The sequence below is a fragment of the Balaenoptera ricei genome, chromosome 13 (assembly GCF_028023285.1).
Source record: "Balaenoptera ricei isolate mBalRic1 chromosome 13, mBalRic1.hap2, whole genome shotgun sequence".
Classification (NCBI taxonomy): Eukaryota; Metazoa; Chordata; class Mammalia; order Artiodactyla; family Balaenopteridae; genus Balaenoptera; species Balaenoptera ricei.
The window spans coordinates 87,698,282-87,724,707 of NC_082651.1; the positions used below are offsets into that span (position 1 = coordinate 87,698,282).

General features: G+C 38.2%; 1 protein-coding gene across 9 annotated transcripts in view; it reads left to right on the forward strand.

The window, feature by feature from the left end:
- The first annotated feature begins 1,743 nt into the window (after positions 1-1,743).
- PUM2 (pumilio RNA binding family member 2) overlaps positions 1,744-26,426 on the forward strand; it is a 92,133-nt gene continuing 67,450 nt past the window's right edge. For 5 of the 9 annotated variants that reach the window (XM_059942141.1, XM_059942144.1, XM_059942145.1 and 2 more), the window contains exons 1-2: positions 1,951-2,069; positions 22,580-22,648. In XM_059942141.1, coding sequence (XP_059798124.1) covers positions 22,598-22,648 — 51 coding nt within the window. In that variant the 5' untranslated portion in view covers positions 1,951-2,069; positions 22,580-22,597. Of the gene's footprint in view, positions 1,763-1,839; positions 1,859-1,950; positions 2,070-22,579; positions 22,649-23,574; positions 23,700-24,587; positions 24,662-26,426 lie in introns of those variants that run through there. The other 4 variants (XM_059942146.1, XM_059942142.1, XM_059942143.1 and 1 more) reach the window with 4 other exon arrangements.

Below are 26,426 nucleotides of genomic sequence, written 5' to 3' on the forward strand. Positions count from 1 at the left end.
ATCACTAAAGGGCTGGGCTTTGGTCTGTGTTCTGCAGAGCACAAAACCTCTAAGAGATTTACCATGGAAAAAAGTCTTATACAGTCAAATTTGTCTGGGAAATGTTGCATACCATGTCCCTCACTTGGATATTTGCAAAGCATATTTTGATTTTAAGGGTGCTAAGCAGTCTGGGAGTAAAGAAGCCTTTTGTTAAACAGCGATAATACCTCATAGACAGGACGGGCTATATAATTTGTGGAGCCCAGTACAAAATGAAAACGAGGGCCCTCTCTTTTCCAAAAACTAAGACTTTCTAGATGGCAACAACAAAGCATTAAACCAATTGCGGAACGCTTCTTTCTAAAGCTTGAGGCTTTGTGGGACTGCACAGGTCACATGCTAGTGAAGCACCCTGCTTATGAGTATATTAAATGGGACAAGGAAAAAGCTATAGTGCTTGCATACTACAAGCACTAAATAAATAATAACTATGGTATACGCATGGCTTTTAGTTAGAACTCTTGGTTGTGACAGAAACTCTCTTTATCTAGCTGAAGCAAAAAAGCAGATTTTATTATCTGAATCGAGGCATTTGTTTCAGAACCCAAGAGGCCGCCAACGAGGTCCAGGAACGAAGGGGAAGAGAAATGTCAGAACTCTCCTCTCTCAACTCCACTCATCTCCATGGGTTTCCTATCCACACGGTGGGACCAATCAGCCCAGAGATCCCAGGTTTAAGAGACTTCTTAGGGAGAGATTAGGGTCTCTTAGTCCCAGTTCCGAATTCTCAGGGAGGGCCTCTTTTTACCCAGACTAAGCAACTGTACATAAAGACTCTTTTGCTGTTATCAGCTCAATGGCGGGAAAGGAGAAAGCAGGCAAAATATTTACATCCCAGTGTCTCCCATGCTTACTTGATTATAGGACATTTTTTACAGGGACATCTATTAGCATTGAACAGAACACACTTGGGAAATGCAGTGTGGGTAACAGAAACCAAGAAGCTGAAGGCGAAGATGAGTGCCAGGAATCAGATTTTCATGTTAGATGGCAGTGACCAGAACTCACTGGAGGTAGTGAGACTGAACACAGGAAGGCTATTAAGAGCCTGCTACAGAAATCCAGACCTGGGAAGGAGCCGCGAGCGAACAACCTGAGTTTCCTTTGTGTTTACCGGGCCAAGCAAGGGGGGGGGGGGGCGACAATCTGCTGAGCCGGCTCCACCTGCCCATTCAGCAACGACTAGGAGAATGACAGTCCACTTAAAGGGTTCACTCTTCCACCCAAGTTGGGTCTCCACCGTCTTGCTTCGGGGAGAGGGTAAGGGTGAAACCTAAAGGCCTGGACTACTGTCCGGCTCTTGTGGGTGCCAGCACCACGAAAGCGAAGTGCGAGGAGTACCCCACGGTCGGGGGCGCTGACACCCGCACAGGCAGCTGGGGGAGAACAATGAGCTACGGGGCAGGAAGCCGAGGGTTAAGCGAGTTCGGAAAACTAGGCCCCACGCGGGAAGACAGAGACGTAAGCCGACTTCGGAAACACCACGCCTGCGCCGCCGAAGCCCGACGCGCGCTCCCGAGCCCGGCGCGCGCTCCCGCCTGGCGCCCCAGCCGAGCCCAGAACCAGCAGCTAGCCCGCAAGGTGAGGGCGGGTGAGCACACGCGGGAGGGAAGGCCGAAACGCGCGAGCGCAGAGAGCGTGCGCACGCGCAGAGCTCCCGCCGGCCGGCGCCCGGAACGCGGGAGAAGCGTCGGAAGCCACTGAGAGGAGCGGCACGTCGGTGAGCGCGCCCCCTCCCTTATCTCCCGGAGTGCCTTGCGCGCGCCCGGTGGCCGGGGGGGAGGGGAGGGGAGGCGGCGGTGGCAGCCATGTTGTTGTGAGTCTCTGTGTCTCACCCTCGGTACTTCGGTGGTTCGGAGGAGGAGGGGGAGGAGAAGGAGGAGGTGGGGTGGGGGGGAGGGAGGTAGGTGGAGAAAGAAGATATTGCCGCCACCGAAGGCGGAGGAGGGGAGGACGGCCAAGAGCGACGCCGCCGTGTGCCCAACGGTCGGTGTCCCCGGCTGAGGTAGCGCGGCCGCAGCAGCCCCGTAAGTCAGTCGCGCTTGCACCCTCTCCCCGTGCTCTGGCGCCGCGGGGCTGGCTCCCCGGGCTTTGTGTGGCGGCCTCGGCGGGGGCCGCCTGCCGGAGGGAGGGTGGACGGGGCCTGCGGGCTGCCCGGAACGGCTGCGGCCTTGGGCCCGCTCGCACAATGCAGGGGGAGGGGTGCCGGAAGGGGGTGTGGGCCCGGCGGGGGGTGCTCTCGGCTTTCCCGCTTCCTTTCCTCCCCACGCCTCAGCCTCGCGGCGCTGGGTGGCCCACCCGGCTCTTCCTTGGTTTCGGCGCGCTCGGGGTTAGAGACCGAGCTGTCCGCCCGCTCGCCCAGCCCTTGGGCTGGGAATGGGGGGAGAGGCCGGGTGGATCCCGAGAAGCGTGCGAGTTGGAAGTGGGCGAAGAGGAAGGCGTGGGCTTATGAAAACAAGTGTGGGAATTCTCGAGGGCCCGAGTGTGTGCAGGAAAAGCTTCCGGTAGACAGGTGTGGGTTTGAAAGAAAAGGCGACTTGGGTTCGGTGTGTTAGGAATGTTGTGTTTTTGTTATCGGAACAGATTTCGATACTTTGGGAAATGTGTAAATTAAAACCAAAGAAGAGATTAGGGGCTTCAAACATTTTAGCAGTCGTTTTGTATCTTAACTGGGCCAAATTTGGGGAAGATAAATTGTTAAAAGTTGTATGCCCAAACACGCGTGTAAAAGTTAATGTTACTTCTGAGAACTAGGGAAAACCGATTTTTCTTAGCTGTACATTGTAACACATATTTAAACATTTGGGTAGGATGGGACTTGCGGACGTATTAGGTGTAATAAGACAATCATGTTAAAATCTGGACTTTAGTACTTTGTGAGATTTTAACTTCAGAAAACTGGTGACAGATTTTTTTGGGTGAAGGTTTTTGAGGAAAGCTTTATTAGAAAAAGGCTTTTAAATGCTTGAGAGAAATGTAATACTTGTAAAGGTATTGTATACCGAGAAAATTTTAATAAAGGGTGTTACCTAAGGATTTTAAAAGCTTGTTTACTGCTTGGATTCGTGTTTAATAGGTGACTCTTCACCATGTGACCTGGTGCATTGGAGGATGATTTAAGGATTTCTGGCTAGGAATCCGGTTAAAAACACAAAGATAAATAGTTTTAATTGTCTACGTTTCTATTCTTAGTTTTTTAATATCCTGCTTTTAAGAAATGATTTGCTTTATCTGCACAGTCCTAAATAGTTGCTGGCATTTCCCTTATTTCAAGAATGTCTTTAGAAGTCCAATTTTTGGTGAAATTGAGTTATTTTAGAATTGTCTTTCGGTGTCCTTGGGGGCGGTTTTTGTATGAAGTAAGCCGTATTTTTTAAAAAATTAAAGTTATATTTCAGAATTCTGGTTCTTAAGCTTTTTTTTTTTTAACATCTTCATTGGAGTATAATTGCTTTACAATGTTGTGTTACTTTCTGCTGTGTAACAAAGTGAATCAGCTATATGTATATACATATGTCCCCATATCTCCTCCCTCTTGCATCTCCCTCCCACCCTCCCTATCCCACCCCTCTAGGGGGTCACAAAGCACCGAGCTGATCTCCCTGTGCTATGCGGCTGCTTCCCACTAGCTATTTCACATTTGGTAGTGTATATATGTCCATGCCACTCTCTCACTTCTAAAGTTCAGTTTTTTGTAAAGTTCATTTTTGTTATTTGCACAGGTCTCTTATCTTCGAGTTAGATTTGCGATTAACAAGCTTAAACATCGTCAAACAATTTAAATTGTTTAACACATGGTTTTCTCAATTTGAGTCTAAAGTTCTTTGATGTTTTGATATCAGTAAGATTTCAGCTTTTTTAAAAGTAAGTTAATTACTGCCGTATTAAAGTTGTTCTTACAAGGTGGTCACTTTAAATAGGCCAATTTTTCTTAGGCATTACAGGTATATAAACCAAATAATGCTGTCTGAACACAGATACAAATATAAGGATTTTGTTTCTCTTAAACCTTCCATACTTGTCTATAAACGTTTCTGGTGTTGAAAGATAATTTATTTTCTCGTGCAGGTACTTATCCTGTTTAACAGAAGTAATTATCAGAGATTTGGGCCAGGTGTGACATCCAAAACCAATCTTCTCAGTGACCAGATGGTCCCCTTTTTATAGATACTGATAGGATCTTCATAATTTTAAGTGGAGGTTGGTTCTGTCTCCTGGACTCCAAGTTCTTTGTAGTTTATAAATTAACAACCTTTGAATTCGTTGGGTTTCTAAGATAGGAAAATATTCTGTATTTTCTCATGTTTTTAAGACTTGTGGATACATATTTTAAACATCTGAATGTTTGTACCTCATATGGCTTTGTCTAGCTTGCATTCACAGTTTAAGGCCATTTTTACTGACAGGTGTGATTAAGATAATAATTGTACTTATAATAGTGTAAATTGGTTTGTGACATATTAGATAGATTTTTTGCTGTTCTTAAGAAAGCATAAAAATAGTCTGACTTGCTCCTGTTGTCCCACCTTCTCACTCTTCCCTTTGATGAGTTTGTAAGAAGGAACTGATCAAGTACGGCTCAGCCCCTTTCCTCTTTCTCTTTCAGAGCCTGCCCCCTTGCAGAAAGCACTTTGCTTTTTCTGGAGGCCACCAGGGATAGACTCTGTCCCTTTTTGGAGGAGGACCATGGTTGTCCGGTGCTACCTGTGACTGGGTTAGGATAATTATGGGGTGTGGTGTTAGGAAGCCCTGTTGGTCTAGGTTTAGATTATGCTTTCCAGTGTAGCTTTTCAGTAATAAAGGAGCTATTTGGATTACCATCAGCCTAACTCCTAATGTCTCTCACTCCTGAATTCTGATGTGGTGGGAAAAAGGTTTCTTCAAACCCTGTCATTTAGAAGCTAACGTTTAAATAGTGATTTTTATATTTAGCAATATAGATAGAAGACATTTTTTTAAAAGTTGCTTTTGCAGTGGAAAAGTGAATTTACAGAGAAATATTATTTTCATGCTTTTCCAGTGAAACATTGTATAGAATTATTACATAGGTAGGTGCATGGCATATGCTTTTTCTTCTCAGATTTTCATGTAGCAGTATGCTTAGAGACATAAGCTTAATAATATTTTTTCCCTAGTGACTTTTCCTTTCAGTAACTCAAAAGATCCAATTTATTTATAAATGAGAAATTAAAGCTTGCCTAATTGAACACAAGTGTCAGCTTCCAAAAGGGTCTTTTTTTTTTTTTTTTGGCCATGCCACGAGGCTTGCGGGGTCTTAGTTCCCCTACCAGGGATTGAATCCCGGCCCACGGCAGTGAAAGCGCTCAGTCCTAACCACTGGACCGCCAGGGAATTCCCACAGAGGGTCATTTTTAATTCTTATTGAAATTGCAGAAGGTTTTGTTTCATTGACTTTTTAAATTTATTTTATCTTACTTATTTATTTTTGGCTGCCTTGGGTCTTCGTTGCTTTGCACAGGCTTTCTCTAGTTGCAGCGAGCGGGGGCTACTCTTAGTTGTGATGCGCATGCTTCTTTCTCATTGCAGTGGCTTCTCTTGTTGCGGAGCACGGGCTCTAGGCACGTAGTTGTGGCACACGGGCATTAGAGCGCAGGCTCAGTAATTGTGGCGCAGGGCCTTAGTTGCTCCGCAGCATGTGGGATCTTCCCAGACCAGGGATCGAACCCGTGTCCCCTGCGTTGGCAGGCGGATTCTTAACCACTGCGCCACCAGGGAAGTCCCTCATTGATTTTTCTTAAAATGAAAAGTTAAATTTGGCCCTTGCCTGACTCATTTTTCTAAAGTGCGTTAAAGAATTAAAAAGGGATAAGAACCAGCTCTATAAAAAAATAAATAAAATTCAAAAATTCAAAAAAAAAGTTAAAAGGGATGGTTATTCAAGCATGTTGGCAAAAAGATAGTTTCTTTAGTATATACCACCTCTGCAAATATAGCTTCTGTACTCCCATCCATTTTCAGTTTACATATCACAGATTTTCACTTCTTATTCTCTTACTATTGTGGAGCGAGAAAAGATTTTAGAGTACTAGAAAACATCTAGTACTAGATTGTGTACACCTTATATATATATTCCAGAATTTCACTGTAGCTACCAAATACAAAAAGGGGGAAGAAGTCTGAAGGGAGAAGGGGTAGTTAGGGTGTCAGTATACTTTGACTGCAAATGGGACAGAAAAAGAAGGCAGACATTTTCACCTACCTACGGCGATATGTATATTTGAACCATAAAAATCTCCAAAAATCTGCTTCCTGGAAGGGATTTGGTGAAATTGACTATAAAGTGACATTACAAAACCACCTATTTGATACCTGCCTAGGAAAATAAAACCTGTAGCTGACCACCAGAGTACATAAAAGATAGTATGGGGAGGGAGGTTAACTTTTTTTTTTTTTCCTTTAGTCCCCCAGAAAAAAAGTGTGTAGAGAGACTAGTTTTAGAGAAATCTTTGTGGGTTCAGTTTTACTGGACATTTTATGTCAAGAGTAGCAAGTTCTAGATCTCAAGGTGGTAATCTCTGATTTTAGGCACTGTTTCTGAAAGAGATCAGCAGGAGATAGTCTTCACTAATGTATAAGATGGTTTTATTCATTCTGACTTTAAAAAGTAAATAAATGGCAGAGGCAGGCTGACTCTTAAGTACAGGTCTTTTCTAAGCAGTCAATGAGGCAAATTGTTGGTAGAGAAAAATATGGACTATGGTATGACTTTGTTACATACCAACAAAGAATTGTATACAGAAAGGAGCTACTTGTGTCTTCCATTTTGGTGACCAGGTCATTTATTTAACATCTATGTAGTATTAGCACTTTTAGCATGATTTAATGCAAAACGTTATACTTTCTGTGGCAAAACCTGAGTCATTTGAAACCAATTTAACATAAACAGAATTAAGATTTGAAGTTTAGAGAAGATGATAGCTCCAGGTTTTGCCTACAGATGTTTTCTTGGACCACCTTGCAGTTGAAATATAATTGATTGCTTTTCATCCAAAGGTGCCTTCATTTAATCTCTAAATTATTTGGTTCCTACACTGGCAAAAATAGGAGTATTCAAGGATCTTGCCAAAGACAAATTGTTGCTAATTTTTATGGTAAGTCTGGTTGAGAAGATACTCATGGAGTATTACTTGACTTTCAGTCCATTTGTTACTCTGGATATTCTTAGTTGTATCATTTCATCAAGCTAGACTACCAGAAACTTGCATTCATTTTTTGAGGTTTGCAGGCCTATCATGTGCCAGATTGTCCTTAGATGTTGGTGATACAGTGATCCCTGTTCTTATAGTTTTACTGTAACTATAAGCTTATGTTTACAGTGGAGAGGATGATGATTAAACTCATGTTTACACAGTGCAGTACACTAAGTGCCACTGGAGGTGGTGTTGCAAAAGTGCTCTGGACTCAGGTAGACACTGCAGGGGGTCAGGAAAAGCTTTCCGGAAGAGGTAAAGTTGACTATAAAAAGACTTAGAAAAGTTAATTTAGTCAAGAGATGGGTGAAGTGGCATTTAGCCAGCGGGATTAGTATGTGTAGTGACCCAGATAGGGGAGAATGGCAGAGCTTAAAGTGGGGGTAAGGAGGAGAATTGAAAAGATTTGATTGGAGATACAGGTAGCAGCACACTGGATTAAAGGGCCTTTTTTTTTTTAATGTATTTATTTATTTGGCTGCGTTGGGTCTTCATTGCTGTGTGCCGGCTTTCTCTAGTTGCGGCGAGCGGGGGCTACTCTTCATTGCAGTGCGTGGGCTTCTCATTGTCGTGGCTTCTCTTGTTGAGCATGGGCTCTAGGCGCGAGGACTTCAGTAGTTGTGGCACGTGGGCTCAGTAGTTGTGGCACACGGGCTTAGTTGCTTCGCGGCATGTGGGATCTTTCTGGACCAGGGATCAAACCCGTGTCCCCTGCGTTGGCAGGCAGATTCTTAACCAGTGCGCCACCAGGGAAGTCCAGGGCCTTTTTTAATTTGAACAATTCTGAAGAAGACTTTGGAGATCCAAGATTATATCTTGGGAAGATTTAGATTATATTTTCCAGGAACCTTAACATAATTACTGTGAATCGCTTTCCCTGCCTTGTGTTAGAGGAGTTAGACACATGACTTTCCTTCAGGGATTGACTCTAAAAAAATGAGATTCTGAAACCTTGCATCTGCGAAGAGAGTTGTTGAGCATATTTTCTATTACAACTCTTTGTTCTCTATAATACCCCATATAAGAGATTTCTTTTAAAGCTTAGTGTTAGAAATAAGGTTGTCTCCAAGGAATTGGATAATGAAAATTTTATGTAATGTTCTGTCACCACCCCCAACTTTGTGTCTTTCAAAAGTTAAAGTTTACTTACTGTTTTTGTTATTTAGTATTTGCTTACTTTCCTAAGATTAGTTTTTGTTTTATTGTGTACATTTCCTATGAGTTACTTGGTGTGCCTTCTTCCAAAAATTTTTATTTAAATGAATATAGAGTAAATTTCATTTAGATTATACTCAAGTATATTTCTACCACAGACACTTTATGGCATATAACTTAGTACTCCTTGAAACTGACATAGATTTGGTTTCTCTTTTCAGACACTGCAGTCTAGATGTTTGGTTTTTTGTTGTTTTCTAAGCAACAACTTAGAATTTTTTTTTTTTTTTAACTTTTATATCTTTAGGAAATTGGTTTGGTCATATCACTTTAAAGTCATTGGGAAAGAGATCACCAATTCAAGGCTTGTTCTTGAATATTTGAGGAACTTTTTAAAAAAATCACAATTCATATTCATCACCTAAAGGATTTCCTCATATTTGTTTAATTCAAAGATTTGTACCGCTAATATTTTTCTTAGACTGTTCATGATAGGCATAATAAACTAAACATTTTAAAAACTTTTAACCGTCATAGGTTATGACTTTTCCTAGACAAAAGTTCAAGAAAGTTGAAATAGGCAACTCACTCGTTCATTTTTTTCTTGGAAATGACTAGAAATAGCTGCTTCTCAAAATAATAAGCTTTGTGTTAACATGCTTATAGAAAGTTACAATAATACTGGGTTAAAGTTAAGCAGATTTATTTATTTATGCATGCATGCATGCATGTCGCACTGTGCTGCTTGTAGGATCTTAGTTCCTCAACCAGGGATGGAACTCAGGCCCTCATCAGTGTAAGCGCGGAGTCATAACCACTGGACTGCCAGGAAATTCCCAGTTAAACAGTTTTAATTGTGGGACTTCTCAGAGCCTTTACTGTGTTATTATCACAGAGAATGAATTCCAGAATGACCGTGTACTCAGCTTGCAAAAGAACAAGTGGGTGCTGGGGAGCAGCATATCTTAAATGTATTGGACGAGGAACCTCTTATTTTAAAGAACACTGTGCGTTGGTGATTAAGGAACACACTTTGGAAAATTTTTGTCTGAAGAAAAAATATTTTAAAAACTGCACTGAAGTCTGCTGCTTAAAGTGGTTTTTGTTTTTTCCAGTTGTCTCAGACCAGGAACTCAAATGATTTCCTTTAGTTCTCTGTTACAACCTAATTAACATTTCTTAAGTTATTTCTCCTTGGTGCCATACTGATTCTATTGATACTGTGTAACAATTGAAAATTACTAGGTAGCCATTCGAGACAAGTCTTCGGTTGTTGGGCATTCAGCCTAGTACTAAAATGAACTGAAAATAGCACAAGATTGCTTGTACTCTATTGACTGTGATGAAGCTTCTAAACTATAATGTGTTTAAACTGTATTAATATAGGACCTTTTTAAAAAAAACTTTATTTTGCTAATGTCAACGAGCCTTACAACACAGAAATATAAAAAGATAAAGCCAACAGTACCCCTCTCCTACCAAAGTTAGGTGTTTATTTTTTTCATACTCCACACAAACATATACATTGCTCCTCTTTTGTTAATCAAAACTGGGATCAGGTTACACATCTTAGGCAACTTGGTGTTTTTATTTAATATCATGGATATTTTATTGTATTAGTACGTATAACTTTAATAACTTTTAATACTTAGTGTATGGTTTTTTATTTTGCTAACCCATTTTTGTCGAGTTCAGGTTGTTCATTTTCTGTTTTTGAACCACTGCAAGCAGTGCTGCAGCAAATACCATTATTCACTTCATTCTTTTATGTTATTGCTGTTGTTTATGTAAGTTAAATTACCAGAAGAGAAATTACTGTGTCAAAGGATTATATATTGAGTCTTAAGCAGAAAAAAATATGTTCACTCATTATGGTGAGTCAGTATTCTAGAAAGGACTTACATTGCAATTTCACATATTATCTAATTTAGTCTTCACAATAACCTTATGAGGAAGCGTTGTTATTCTCATTTGTAAATGGGGAAACAGAACCAGAGAGTTCAAGTGGTCTGAGTTCATTCAGCTAGTTAGAGGCAAACATGGTACCATATTCTAGATCTTTTGGTTCTGGTTTCTGTTTCTGTTACACCATGATGAATGGCACAAAATTTTTTAGTTGGAAAACCATTAGGGTGCTTGTGAATATATCCCTTAGCTGTAGGTGGTATGGTGTATGTAAGGCTTTCAATCCTATCTGCACAGGGAAGCATTGCCTGGAGAGCTTAAAAATACTAATAAAAATCTGTGCCTTTCTCCCTGCCCAGACTAATTCAAATAAGTCTTAGATAAGTGGGATCTGAGTGTTAGTAGTTTTCAAACCTTCTGTCTAGATTCTAATGCACTGTGAGGATTTGCGAACCAGTGACCTTAAAATTGAGATGCTAATATCCCTGAGGAGTACATGAAGTGTTTCCAAAATGTTAGCACATTTAGCTTCCTGAGGATCAATTTACAGATCCTCACTATGTGTACTGAGAAAGGCACATCTTTGATCCATCCCAGATTTTAATGTGGTGTATTTTACCCCGGATAATTAAACCTTCAGGGCACCAGACTTGGAGTTAGCTTCCTGTAGTGATTAATCTTATGTATTCACATTGCTGTTAGGAATGAAATATAGCCTAGAACTGGAGTATTTTGGCTTCCATTGGGATTTTCTGAATTCGGGTCAGTGATAGTCTTGAGTGGTAGGGAGTAATGGTAAATTGTTTCTAAACCAGTTCACCTCTTCTTTCCTAATTTTTTGTCAAAGAATACTTACAAAGCAAAGAACATACTATGAAATACTTTGAAAGCTAGAAATATGTAAATCATGTTTATTATAGCATACTGTCAAATATATTGTGTTTAAATGTATGATTTGGTTGGCTCCATTTTTTTTTTTTTAACACTTTGCAGGAATGTATCAAAGAGTAAGGTAGAACTAACTTAGATTTAAAAAACTAAGTGCTGACCACAAGTGTAATTCCTTTAAATCAGGTGATGATAGAACATTTAGATCTACAAATTGGATTTTGATTTTTTTTTAAACTCAAAGTCTCATGAAGGTGTGGCTAGAGATAGTTACTGTAGTAGGTATTGGGTATATGTGTAAATTCCTTTATATCATCTTAAAAACCCTTAGAAGTTTACAGATAAGGGGCAGGATTGAACCTGGGCCCATGGCAGTGAAAGCACTGAGTCCTAACGACTGGACCGCCAGGGAATTCCAGAGAATTTTTTTTTTTTATAAGATATCTTTTTTATTTTTTTAATTTTTATTTATTTATTTATGGCTGTGTTAGGTCTTCGTTTCTGTGCGAGGGCTTTCTCTAGTTGTGGCAAGTGGGGGCCACTCTTCATCGCGGTGCGCAGGCCTCTTACTATCGCGGCCTCTCTTGTTGTGGAGCACAGGCTCCAGACGCGCAGTAATTATGGCTCACGGGCCCAGCCGCTCTGCGGCCTGTGGGATCTTCCCAGACCAGGGTTCGAACCCGTGTCCCCTGCATTGGCAGGCGGATTCTCAACCACTGCGCCACCAGGGAAGCCCCAGAGAATATTTTTAAGTGATGCTTAATTTATTGAAAAAATGTTTTTCTTTTATGTTTGTTTATAAGTCATGATACCTCTCATGTATAGGTAGTATGTATGTTTGAGTTCTACCATATAAGACTGTTGATTTCCAAGTTAACTTTAGTGATTTTTAACATGTATATATTTTAAAAATATAAGTAACAAATGGGAAATATTCAGAGAGTATAGAACTATAAAATGTAAAATAAAAATCATGCATACCCTTCTCCTGATGTGACCACTGTTAATGGTTGTGTCACTCTTTCTGATTGTTTCCTGTTTTTACAAAAGTGGAATGATAGAAACACTGTTTTCACCTTGCCTTTTCACTTAGTATCCTAGAATTTTTTCCATGTATGCATAAATACATCCATTTCATGCTTTTTAACAGGTGTATAGTTGATAATATTATGTTTTTTTAATCATAATTCTGATTGAGAGAAGTTTTAAAGTCTAATGGATAAGATGATATTTATACATTTAAAAATACAAATTAAATGCCATGAGAATTGAGAAAAAGATGACTTGGGGGAGGTGTTAATGGAGAAAGTGGCATGTGAGCCAAACTTTAAGGGATTTGTAGGATTTGCACATGAAGAGATAAATGGCAAAGAGCTGTCCAGGGGACTGGAATAGTTTAGCAAAAGGAAGGTTGGGGAACAGAGTGATGGTTTATGCTTGGTTGGTATGGAAAGGAGCACGGAGCTTTTGAGGTCTTGATGGTGTTGAATCCTCTGCCATTTTAGTAGCTTTGTCTATTAGGGTAGGTAAATTGACCACAATTTCCTTATTTGTAAAGTAGGAATACAATACCTACTTTGCTGGATTGTAATCAGAATTAAATATAATGTGCCTAGTGTCATCTCTGGCATAAAATCAAGTGCTCAGTACATTCTCTTGTTCTCTTTGGGGGATGGTGTCTGATAGAAATTAGTCCAAAGAGGTTTATGCTCATTTGGAAATCATTTTTTTTTTTTAATTTCATATACTACTTGTCAAAAATATGGTTGAAATAATAAGTGATGTTAGGTTTAAACAACAGCTTGGACCCTAAGTCAGTTAACTTTCTGGAGAGTAACCCCCTTTACAAGCTGCAGTTTATAAATGTTTTGTTTAAAAGTGTGTGTGTGTGTGTGTGTGTGTGTGTGTGTGGTGGGGGGGTGTCCAAATTGTACCTATCCTTCAGGGCCCAGCTTAAATACCACCTGCTTCACATGGCTGCTTGTCATATTGTTATTTTGTTAAACTTATTATGGAAATTTTCAAGCACAAGTAGAATAGTACAATACACCCTTGGAGACCTATCATCCATATTCAACATTGCGTGAAATCTTTATACCCATATTTTACTTTTTTGAAGTATTTTCAGAGCAAATCCCAGACAGTAGCCAGTTTAAGCATAAATTCTCTTACTGATGAGAACTTATTAAAAAATGCAATCTTCTTGCTATTATCACAGCTAACAAAATTCCTTAATATCATCTAATACCCATTCTATATCTAGATTTCCCTGATTTTCTCAAAAGTTTTTTTATAGTTGGTTTGTTAGAATCAGGATTCAAGCAAAGTGTATACAATATATTTGACTTTTAAGTCTTTTAGTGTATATAATAATCCTCCCTCTCCTCTTTTAAAATTTCATTGATAGTGAAATGAGGTGAATTTTTTATTTTTTCCATATTCTAGATTGGGCGATTGCTTCCTTGTGTTATCTATTGACTTTGCTCTCTCTCTGTCTCATATTTCTGATAAATCAGTATTTAGATCTAGCAGCTTTATTATTAGATTGATGTTTACTGGGGGTTTTTTTTAGGCAGTAATTCTTCATTGGTGGTACTGTTTTGTATTACATTATGTCATGAGGCATATGATGTCTGCTTGTTCCACTTTTAGGGTGATGGCATATTAGATTACATATAAGAACATTAATTTAGAAATACTGCTTTTGGGGGACTCACTTCATAATATATCTTGGACATTTCACATGTATCTTGGACTCATTAGAGCCACTTTGCGTTATCTAATAATTATCTTCATTTCCATCTAAGTTATTTGACCTACTTCTCTCAGGTGATATGTAAAAGCATGAAAAACTAGCGTTGATTGAGGTTGTTTTAGTGTGTAGATCTTCTCTAAACAGTATTTTGTTTTTCAAAGGAAAAAAAAGAATTTCCATAAGCAGTATTTTATTTCTTAAACCAAACCAATTGAGAGAATGCCTTGTAATATAAGAGACTTTGTAAGGACTCAAATATATGGTGATTCGCCTTTGAGAGAATTCTAAGGAAAAAAAAATACCTTGCCTTATATTTGCATTACATAAGTATATATTTACCCTATTTAGTCTCCTTGAGAAATATGATATCTGAGATTGATCCTCAAAGAGCTAAAGTATTCTTGCACATAAATATTTGGTAAGCATTTATTTAATGTCTTAATGCCGGTGCTGAAACAATCTTAATTTCTAATCTTAGTTAGAAGATTTGAGCTAGGGTCTCTGAAGATTTCTAGTTTCTGGGAGTCTGTATATTGATAACACATTTTTTTTTGCCAAGTTTTATTCAAAATGTAAAATCTGACTTTCCCTTAATATAGTCAAGTCAGTTATACAGTACTGTTCTTAATGCTGGTAAAACAAGTATGTAATTCCCCCATGAAGTACATGGACAAATGAGTAGCAAATATCAAAAAAATATTTATGGCTCCTGGCTTAGCTACCACCTGAGTGACTTGTCCAACACCACTAGAAAAGTATGTGATTCAATTTGTACCCCCAGATAAATAACAGATTACTAGGTGTTGATGGTGGTTCCTAGAGATTTTTAATATTAAGTCTGTGAAGGCTAATGGTCTACCAGAAATACTTAAACCTGGATTTACATTTACCTTTGTCATATGGATAAGAAAAGACATTGCTAAACAAATGAATTTTGTTGGAAAATTTGCGTGATTTACTATGCTGGAGAGACTAAGGTATTCTTAAGGACTTTAGTACCTGTTTTCAATGGATACCACTAATGCTCAATGATTATGTTCACTAAAAACAGTCCAAGGAGTATGACTAAGAATATTTTGTAAGCAGCTTAAGTTACTCTTTGTGTGTATTGACTTATGTGAATCAATTAAGTTTTCATGTAATTTTTAAAAAATTTATTTATTAGGGTGCGCCAGGTCTTTGTTGCTGCACGTGGGATCTTTTAGTTGGGGCATGCAGGCTTCTTAGTTGCAGCATGCAGACTCTTCAGTTGTGGCACGCTTGAGGGATCTAGTTCCCGGACCAGGGATTGAACCCGGGCACTCTGCATTGTGAGCACGGAGTCTTACCCAGTGGACCACCAGGGAAGTCCCAGTTTTCATGTAATTTTGTTGTTTTTGTAATGGATGCATGAGGTAGCAACAGCCTCCAGGTGTTAGAGGACCAGTTTGGAGAAGTAGTGCCAATGGGAAGTTGCACTCATTTTATGTTCGGTAAATGTTTTCAGTTGTACAAAAAGTCTGAGGAAAAGTCTTGTTTACGTCTCTATTAAAATGAGCATTGTGTAATAATATATATGAAGGCATTTATAAACAGTCACTATCCAGATGTTAGATGATTTCATGATCTGAATTTACATTTCATAAAATATAGAATGATTTTTTTTAATTCAGTATATATTGAGCATTTTGGTGGCTAAGACACAGTTCCTAGCCCCTTTAACTCCAGAGTTTAATTACTACTATGGCTTTAAAATAGAACTAATTATAATACTATGAAAATGTAATTGGTGTTATATGCTGGTGCTTTAATACCATTTATTGTAGCTTTAAATGGTTTTTGCCCCCCAACCTATTTTTTATGGTAGGCATATGGTAAGGAATTGGATCAGATGTTACCTGAGAAAATAATGCATATTCTTGGTTCATTACACCAACTATTTGTAAACCTTTTGGCTTATGCATTAGTTAATATGAAAACCCACAAAACCTAACCAAGTTGTTATTTGAAGTACTTTATCTGTTTTTCTCACATAATTAGTAAAAATGTTGTCTACAGAAAAATTAGCTAATACTGTTAAATTTTAGAACTTAATAAGACACCCTTCTTTTGCTAGGAAACATAACCTCAAAAACTATTAACTTTTTAATTTAAATTTACCTCAAGATTACACATGGTCTTGTCCATAGAAAAGTTTCTATTATGTATTTTCTATGTTAGCAAATTCTAATTGTTTAAGGAAATAATATTGGAAAACTTCATGGCTTAATAATGCAGACCAGGGCTTCCCTGGTGGCTCAGTGGTTGAGAATCTGCCTACCAATGCAGGCGACACGGGTTCGAGCCCTGGTCTGGGAAGATCCCACATGCCGCGGAGCAACTAGGCCCATGAGCCACAACTATTGAGCCTGCGCATCTGGAGCTTGTGCTCTGCAACAAGAGAGGCCGCGACAGTGAGAGGCCTGCGCACCGCGATGAAGAGTGGCCCCCGCTCTCCGCAGCTAGAGAAAGCCCTCGCACAGAAATGAAGACCCAACACAGCCAAAAATAAATAAATAAATAAAGAAGCTTTAAAAAAAAAAAAAACTTAGATTGCAAGGATCTTCTTTAAAAAATAATAATAATAATAATGCAGACCAAAAAAAAAAAAAAAAAACAATGAAGACAGACTTTACACCCCCAAGCAGTATAGTGTGTACTATATAATTCTGGGATACATTTTCTTCAAGGGAACTAGTTAGTTCAGTATTATATAACTGATAGCTAGATACTCCATTGCTTGTTGAAAGAAGACATTGTTCCCTTTCTCCCTTAGGTCTAACCATGCAGGGGAGAGTTGTTAAATTATGTCCAGATTCTTTTCCCTTGCCATCAGGTGACACCAGCGCAGAAATTTTAAGAGTCCTTAGTGGCATATGTGTGACCCCTACCCCTGCAGTTTCATTATGGTTAATATGAAGGTCATTGCAGAAGAATCGAAAGTGTTTATTTTCTTTGTATCTCATTGTTTTGCCCACTTTCTCCTCCATTTGCGTTCTCATAGTTGAAATAAATGATAACACCTTAAACTGAAAAGCTGAGCTTGAGTCTTGCTTTGTGAGTTTTGTTTTGTCTTGTTTTTAAAGTCTTTTCCCCATAACCCACCCTGTTCATTGAAAGAAAATAATAACCTCCATTTAAACGTAATCTGAAATTCCCGTTCATTATTAAAATAAAAAATGTACATGGTGAGAGTATAAATGAAAAGGTTGAAAGCAAAGCCCTGATGCTTAACTTTGGGTCTGCTCGAGTTTGAGAGTGAATTATCTGCATTTGATTTTTTGTGGAACAGTCGAGAGTAAATGCACTAGAGCAGAGGTCAGCAAACTTTGGCCTACAGGCCACATCTGGCCCACCACCTGTTTTTGTTTGAACTGCTCTCTAGAATTGACTTTTAGAATTTTTAATGGTTGGGGAAAAAAATCAAAAGAAAAATAATATTTTGTGACACATGAAAAATATGGAATTCAGACTTCACTGTTGATAAATAAAGCTTTATTAGGACACATTTGTGCTCGTTCATTTTCTTATTGTCTATGGCTGCTTTTGTGCTACAGATGCATAGTTGAGAAGTTGAGGGACCATATGGCCTGTAAAGCCTAAAATGTATACTGTCCAGGTCTTTACAGAAAAAGTTTGTTGACCCCTGCACTAGGGCATGATTCACCACAAAAGTATGTGGATCCATATAGCTAAGAGACCTCTCGCATTTATCCAAAGTTTCTTTAACTTATTACCTTATCTCTTTGGACCACAGATGAAAATGTAGAAGTAAGCAAAGAAGGGGCTTTGGTAAAGCTCTGATGCTTTTACTCCTGAGAAGATTTCTTAAGTCTACTCCTTTTTTACTAATAAAAATCTTCTTTCTCTCATTCATAGATTATACAGATTTATTGTAATAAAATAAAAATTGTGATTTTTAATATTTTTAATAGTTACACGATACTTTATAGATGTGTTATATCACTTAACTATTGTGAGACAGTTATGCAGCTTATAATTTCAGGATCTGCAAGCAACACTGCTACAAACATCTTTCTACATAAAACTTTTTTGTATTTAGGTTTTCTTTTTAGGATTGATTTTCAAAGTTGGGGAGACTGGCTCAAGATATACGAACCTGTATATATGATGCCAAATTGCTTTCCTAAGAAAGGATTGTAACTTTAGAATGTGTTTTTTTGTTTGTTGGAGGTAGTTTCCTTCTTAGAGCTTATTTACTCTTACAAGTCTACCACACTCATCTGAGGCTACAGATTACTACAAATTAAAAGCAACCTAATTAGAAAGGTCAGAAGGGATACTGTATGTTCAAGTCAAGTGATATTTAACCTGGCAAGAAGGCAGGAGGCTGAAATACTAACAGAAGCATACAAGAAACACAAAACATTGAGCACCCCAAGAGTCTAAGGAAGTATCAGTTCTTTCTTGAGTAGTATGTAATGATGGTCTTAATAATAACTAGTTATTTGTTGAACACTTTTTATTGCTCACAAAACACTTTTGGATACATTATCTAGTTTGATCTTCACAGCAGATAAGTAAGATTTAGAGGTTAGACAACGGGCAAAAGTTAAAACTCGAACTCTTATATTCTGAATCAAAATCACATACTATTTGTACTCTATCACATTATCTTAAATATAAAATTTGTCCATTATTTCTTCAGGATTGCAGAATAATGAATCCATTTTAGAACTATTTCCATCCTAAATAATAAGAATCTTATGTTTTTGGCCCTAGTGGAATAATTATCTTAATAAGGACAGTCTGTCTTCAGAGGATACAGATAAATAAGATGTCACATGGGAGGTTTTTTTTTTTTTAAATAAATTTATTTATTTATTTATTTTTGGATGTGTTGGGTCTTGGTTTCTGTGCAAGGGCTTCCTCCAGTTGCGGCGAGCGGGGGCCGCTCTTCATCGCGGCGCGCGGGCCTCTCACCGTCGCGGCCTCTCCCGTTGCGGAGCACAGGCTCCAGACGCGCAGGCTCAGTAGTTGTGGCTCACGGGCCCAGCCGTTCCGTGGCATGTGGGATCCTCCCGGACCGGGGCACGAACCCGTGTCCCCTGCACTGGCAGGCGGATTTCCAACCACTGCGCCACCAGGGAAGCCCGAGATTTTTTTTTAATGACTGTAATTGGTGTGATCTTTGTATGTTGAGCCCAGATTTCAGGGCTTAATATCATTTAGTGTATGTTCATAAATTGAATTATGAACTCAGAATTATATGGCTGCGTTGTCAAGTTGGTAGGATTTAAATTTGAAGCGTTCTTAAGAAATTAGAACACCTCTTTAGGTGACTGAAAATATCAATACATGATTCCTGATAACATGTCAGCAGTATCTCAAAGCTTTCAAATGATTGGCCATTAGGTTTGGGAAACAGTTGATGGCTTGGAAGAAGTTGAGGCTGTAATGGGATGGGAAATCTAGAAAATACAAGGTCTATAAAATGTAAGTTTTAAAGAAAGTGAAATCACAAATGTAAATCATCTTAAGAAAAAATATAAAGGACATCGAGTCTAGGGCAATATGGAGACCCTAGGAAGTACTTAAATAGAAAAATAAAATGGACCTTGCCCAAATTTAGGAAATTTTAAAGAAACAAGGGAAATCAAAGATGGTTTGAGCAGACCATACTAGACATTAGAGTGAATTGTGTCATGTGAGATGTAGAACTTTGATTGCGTGACTGAGAAGTGTAGGACACATTTGGACTAAGATTCCTTTACTTATCAGATAATTGGGGGCCCCTCCAAACTATGTATGTATTTATGGATGTACAGTTCCTCGGTATCTGCAGGGCATTGGTTCCAGGTGCCTCCCCAGCCCAATACCAAAATCTGAGGATGTTCACGTTCCTTGTATAAAATGGTGTAGTATTTGCATATAACCTGTGTGCATACTAGGGTATACTTTAAATCATTTCTAGGTTACTTATAATACCTAATACAATGTAAATGTTTTGTAAATAGTTGTAAATACAATGTCAGTGCTATGGATTGATAAATAAATGCCAGCCCTCAGGGAATTTAATTCCCGGCTTTTTGGAACTTTCTGGAATTTTTTTTTTTTAATACTTTTGATCCCTGATTGGTGAAACCTGCAGATGTGGAACTCATGGATATAGAGGGCCAACTGTATAATGTTGTGTGATAAGAGTATTTTGATCTCAAACTGGGTTTTGCTTTAAATCACTAGGTGTCATGATGGTATGGCTAGAGATATTTTTTATAGTAGATATTGGTTGTACATGTAAATTGGTTCATCTGCATATGTTATCAAACCCATAATGAAATTTTTTCTTTACATGGGCATATGTGTTTTAAAGAAATTGAGAGGAAAAACTAGTCCTTTGTACTTATGCACGTACTTAGCATTTCTGGTGCTCTTAATTCCTTCCTGATTTGAATTTCCATCTGGTACCCTTTTCCTTTAGCCTAAGAATTTTTTTAAGGGATTTTCTGAGGTGGAAGTCTGTTTAACAAATTTTATTTTCCTTTTATCTAAAAATGTCTTTTAGCCTTTATTCTTGAAGGATATTTCCATCAGATAAAAATTCTAGGTTAGCATTTTTCTTCTTTCAGCCCTCTAAAGTCTGTCCTTTTTATTCTGGTCCCCATTGTTTCTAGTGCAAAGTCAGTGGTCACTCATCATTTTCCCCCTTTTTATAATGTTTTTCCTCTAGCTGCTTTCAGGATTTTCTCTTTGATTTTCAGCACTTTTATTATGATGTGTGTGGATGTGTGGTCTCGTTTTTGTTTTTCCTATTTATCTTGCCTGGGGTTCACTGAGCATCTTGAATCCGTAAATATTGCTTTCATCAAGTTCAGGGGAATTTCTGGCCCATGTTTTTATTAATTGATTGTGGCGTTGGGTCTTCGTTGCTGCGCGCTGGCTTTCTCTAGTTGCAGCAAGCGGGGGCTACTCTTTGTTGCGGTGCGCAGGCTTCTCACTGCGGTGGCTTCTCTCGTTGCGGAGCACGGGCTCTAGGCACACGGGCTTTGGTAGTTGTGGCTCGCAGACTCTAGAGCGCAGGGTCAGGAGCTGTGGTGCACGGGCTTAGCTGCTCCGCGGCGTTTGGGATCTTCCCGGACCAGGGATCGAACCCTTGTCTCCTGCATTGGCAGGCAGATTCCCAACCACTGCACCACCATGGAAGTCCTGTGTTATTTGTAGATTTTTTTGATGACAGCCATTCTGACAGTTGTGAGGTGATATCTCTGTTGTTTTGATTTGCATTTTTCTAATAATTAGTGATGTTGAGCATCTTTTCATGTGCCTGTTAGACATCTGTATTTCTTCTCTGGAAAAATGTCTCTTCCGGTCTTCTGCCCATTTTTTGATTGGGATGTGTGTTTTTTTTGGCTGGGGGTGGGGTTTTTTTGTTTTTTTTTAAATTGAGTTGTATCTGCTGTTTATTTTGGATATTAACCCCTTGTCAGTCATATCATTTGCAATCATTTTCTCCCATTCTGTTGGTTGTCTTTTTAGTTTATTGATGATTTCTTTTGCTATGCAAAAGCTTTTAAGTTTAATTAGGTCCCATTTCTTTATTTTTGCTTTTACTTTATCTTAGGAGACAGATCCAAAAAATATTGCTGCGATTTATGTCAGAAGTGTTCTGCCTATGTTCTCTTCCAAGAGTTTTATGATTTCAAGTCTTACATTTAGGTCTTTAATCCATTTTGAGCTTTTTTTTTAATATGGTATGAGATAATGTTCTCATTGTTTTTTAATACATATAGCTGTCCAGTTTTCCCAGCACCACTTGTTGAAGAGACTGTCTTCTTTCCATGTATACTCTTGCCTCCTTTGTTATGTAGATTAATTGACCATAAGTGCATGGGTTTATTTCTGGGCTCTCTTCTGTTCCATTGATCTATGTGTTTGTGCCATTTCCATGCTGTTTTGATTATTGTAGGGAAAGGAATTATTCTTAAGGAAACCTCTGAATATTATAATTACTCTCACAGCAGATTATATGTTGCTTTGAGGTAGAACTGGATCACCACTTTAAAAAATTTTTTTATCTTTGGTATAAGATGTACAAATAATGAAATTCTGAGAAATTTTGAGAAATCTTAAAGAAGTAGTGCAAAGTAATAATTTTGCAATAGGAATTACAGCATTTTTTTTAAAAGAAGATAACTGGAGATTTCCCTGGAGGTCCAGTGGTTAAGACTCCACGCTTCCACGGCAGGGGGCAGGCATCCAATCCCTAGTCCAGGAACTAAGATCCCACATGCGGCGCAGCATGGCCAAAAAAAAAAAAAAAAAAAGGTAACTGTATTTTAGTACGTGAGCTCACTTTTTCTGTTCTTTACTTTCCATCTTTTCTTTTGCGCAGGAAACTAGTAGGGGTTTCTTTTGGCACACAGAATAATCCAAGAACCGTTGACCCCAGGTTTCCCACTAATTTTAGTGTAGATTGCTATGGTGCTCTATTTAGGAAAACCTGTCTTTATAGAGAAACGGATTCTTGTCCATCTCAGCTCATGCTATAACATCAGTAATAGCAGCAATGTAATATAAAAATAGTTGATGCAGTCTGTTGTTCAAATTTTTCTTTCTACTAATGTTTCTTTTTGTTATTCAACAGGTTTGATCTGTGGATGAAATGAATCATGATTTTCAAGCTCTTGCATTAGAATCTCGGGGAATGGGAGAGGTAAATATTTACGAATACTAAGAATGTATACCTCACTTTGATTATTTGAGCCATTGAGACTTGTTTTTTAACCATAAATCTCCTTGAAAATAGTGGTTATATCTTCCAAATGATGTGGGCTTTTGAAATCTATAGTTGTGGGATTTTCAGCTTTTTTTTTTAACTTTTAGCAGTAATTTTAGTGAGGTTATTTGTGTCTAGTTGATTTGATTGACCTGATTAGATAATGTCTTCTATTTTGGTAATGGACCTTAATCACTTTGATCAGAAAAGAGCCTTCCTTGATCTTTGTCCTGCTGTTTTATATATGTATGCTATGTTTGCTTTAGCCACACTTAATTGTTCACTGCTCTTTCTTAGAAAAATTTCTCCTTGTTCATTGTTTGCTTAATAAACTTCTAATCCTCTGCAGGACTCTACTGAAAAAGACTCTTAATTGTCCCATTGATATCTGCAGTAAAATTAATTACTTCCTCATCTGACTTCTCATGGATCTTTGTACATACTTTTATTATATTACTGGTTACAGTTTATTTGTTTTATATTAGTCTCCTCTGTAGATTGTTAGCTTTGAATGACTAGGGCACAGTGGGCACTCTAAAATTTTGGCTTTTATCAGTCCTGTTAATCTATGATTTTCATTGGGGCATCCCATTTAACCTCACCATTACATAATTTAAGACATCAAAAATACTTAGTTTTCCATATACTTAATGAATATTTAGACAACTTTAATTGATTATGAAAACCCTTGCCGTCACATTTTTGTTTTGTCATGTTCTGTAGTACTAACATAGTGTGGACTTTGATAATAGAAAATAACCATGAACAGACCTAAGATGTGTAATTAACCGCTTGCTCCTGGAGATTATTTTACTTTGGTAGACCTTCATGAGACTCACTCCATCCAATGCTGTGCTCTTCAGATGCAGAAAAAGAGTCCAGTCACTCTTCTGGGCCACAAGAGGGCACCCTGCAGCTAGCTAACCCTCCCCTTCTTCAGAACAGCGTTTTCCAAAGAGTTTGTCATTTTCAGAGGACTGATTTAAGGGTGAGTTAAGGTGCTTAAGCATAAGTATTGCCAAAGTAAACTTGTTAGTCCAGCGCTTAAGGTAAAACTCTGGGCCCTAAGAAAATTTGAGAGAGGGAATAATTTTTTAGCTAAAAAAGAACCTTGCGGCTTCACTGCGCTGCAGTGGCGGCTTAGGTATTATTTACACTATGGGTGAATAAGAAGCAGCAGTTGAAAAGGGCTTTTGTTTTTTTCCCTGTTACTTGTTTTCTTTGGTCTTTAGAAAGCAGAATAACATATCTTAAAAGCAGGTTTGAACAGTGCTTCAGCCTAGTCTGTGACAAACTTGAACTTGATTTTCTTAAAGACCAGACAAAGTCACACCCTTACCTTGATTCTGTTTAGACCCCACGACACTTTACTTTGCAGATCTACATTGTGTATGTATTTACAAATTGGCTCTTTTTTTCTCCCTTTTTAAGTAGTATTTGACAAACCCAAAGACATGTTGGCAGTTTTAAAAATAAATGTCATGATCAGAAACAGTAGTTGAGAGAGTTTAGGTATTTGGGGGGTGGAGGGAGGGGTATTTGAGGTTTCTGGAGAAGAGACGCTGGTTTTAATAGCATGTTAAATGATCTAAGCTTAAATCTAGGCTTTTCTTAATGGAAATGTCAGATATGCAGAGTAAAAATGGCTAGGGTTAGGCTGTCTGGTTGTTGGCAGGTAGCAGCAGGTCAGTGCTTCTGTGACCTTCATCTATTAAAAATGTATTTTTAAATAAGCTGTTACTCACTAATTAAGTTTTTTTCTTAACAGTTTACCAACTAATTCTGTTACCTCTAAGAGATAGCTAAGAAACCTATTGAGGTTTCTGTCTCTGGGTTCTCTCTCCCACAAGCCTTTCTATCTTTCCTCATCTCGCAGGCAGCAGGGAACCTTCTGGGATTTCCTTCTTTGCCTGTCTCTCTCTCACCAGTCTTCTCCTCCTTTCCTGACAGGTGAGGTTTTTTGTTTTATCCCAGAATTCATTCATTTTAATAACCTAAAAGCAGCCTTGAGTTTCTGGCTCTTGAGTTTTCTAAAATTGCTTGTTTATTTTTTTTAATGTGACATCCTTTTCTAATATATTGCCCTATCTTGACTTTTTCTTTAAAAATAAAGCTTTACTTATTATGTCTTAAGTTGCTGTAAATCTATAATGTACAAAGCACTGCCTTACATACAGGGTTATTTTCAAATGTACTGGGTTATGTACATCATGATAACTTTTACTGACTCATCATCAGAAGGGCGGTTTCTTCTAGTTGTTCATCCAGAATAGGAGCAGATTTGTATTCATCCATTCATAAACTCATCCTTTCCAATTTTTTCCATAGCACATTTTTGTCAAAAGGCCTAACAGTTTGTGTTATGTCACATGGCTTAAAAAGAGCAAAGCTAACCCATAGGCGGTTGAACTCAGCTTCATTAGTGTGGTTTTTTAAACCCGCACTGCAGAGACACATGCCTATTTATTTTTATATATGAAAATTAAACAGGAACTTTGTGTGTGTGTGTGTGTGTGTGTGTGTGTATGGAAAAAGAGGCTCCTGGCTGAAATTCTTTAGGGAACCCAGAATTTAACTTTAAATCACTGAGTTAATGTGTTTTGGGGGAGTATTTTCATAGCTTAGTATGATAAAGCTCCCTCCTTTCTTTTCTGACACAGTAATATTTAAAGAAAACATTAGAGAAAATTTCTGTACTAAGATCCCAGGTAGTATGGTGAAGTGGAAAATGTACTGGAGAGAAGAGTAAGGAGACTTCTGTTTTCTCTCAGATCTATCACTAGTGCTATATATTTCTCTCAGATCTATCACTAGTGATATAACACTAGTGATCTATCACTAGTGCTGTATCACTAGTGAGAAAGACTGACTTCTTTGAAGGTAGTAATAAGAATAGCCTTTTGTATGAATCACATATATCTCCCAAATGCTCTAGCTCTGATCTGAGCTGTTAGGGATAACTGGAATGGAAACCAGCTGTTTTAAATAGCTGATTATCGTTAATGTCTGTAAATCCCTATCTTAGACATTCTATCATAAACTTTATCCACTCTCATGAATTCCCACATTATATAGTCTGAATATCCTGATAACATCTTGAACTGTTTTATTTTTTTCATTATGGCTAGTCGTGGCCTAATAACTGAATATTTTTAGAAATATTGATGAGTTAGACTATGATTGGAAAGAACCATCTTCTGTGGTAGTTAAGTGTAAAGAAAATGGGCTTTAGAATTAAACAGTCATGGTTTCAGCTCCTAATGCTGCCACTTACTAGCTATATATGTAATCTTACATGTAATCTTGGATAGTTTATTTAACCTCTGATTCTTTTTCCTTATGCAAAATGTGACTTTATTAGGCAGCTGTTTTTTATTGATGTAAGTAGTGTAGTTTCATGATCCCCCTAGGATACTCAAACTAAAAAAGAAGGCAAACAGCTATAGACAAGATTTTTGTAATGAATACTCTTATAATCATTTAAAATAATCAGCCAGTTAAATGTTGCTGGTCAGCGTGTTACTCATGTTTTAGAATATTAAAGGATTCATACTTTTCGTAGTGAAGATACGTAATATGTATGTTTGTCACGTGCTAGATGCTGTTCTAAGTAGTTTACTTATATTATTTCATTATTGCCTCATAGAAAACTCTATAACAGTAGCTTTATTATTATCCTTACTTTACAGATGAAGAAACTGAGGCTCAGAACAGT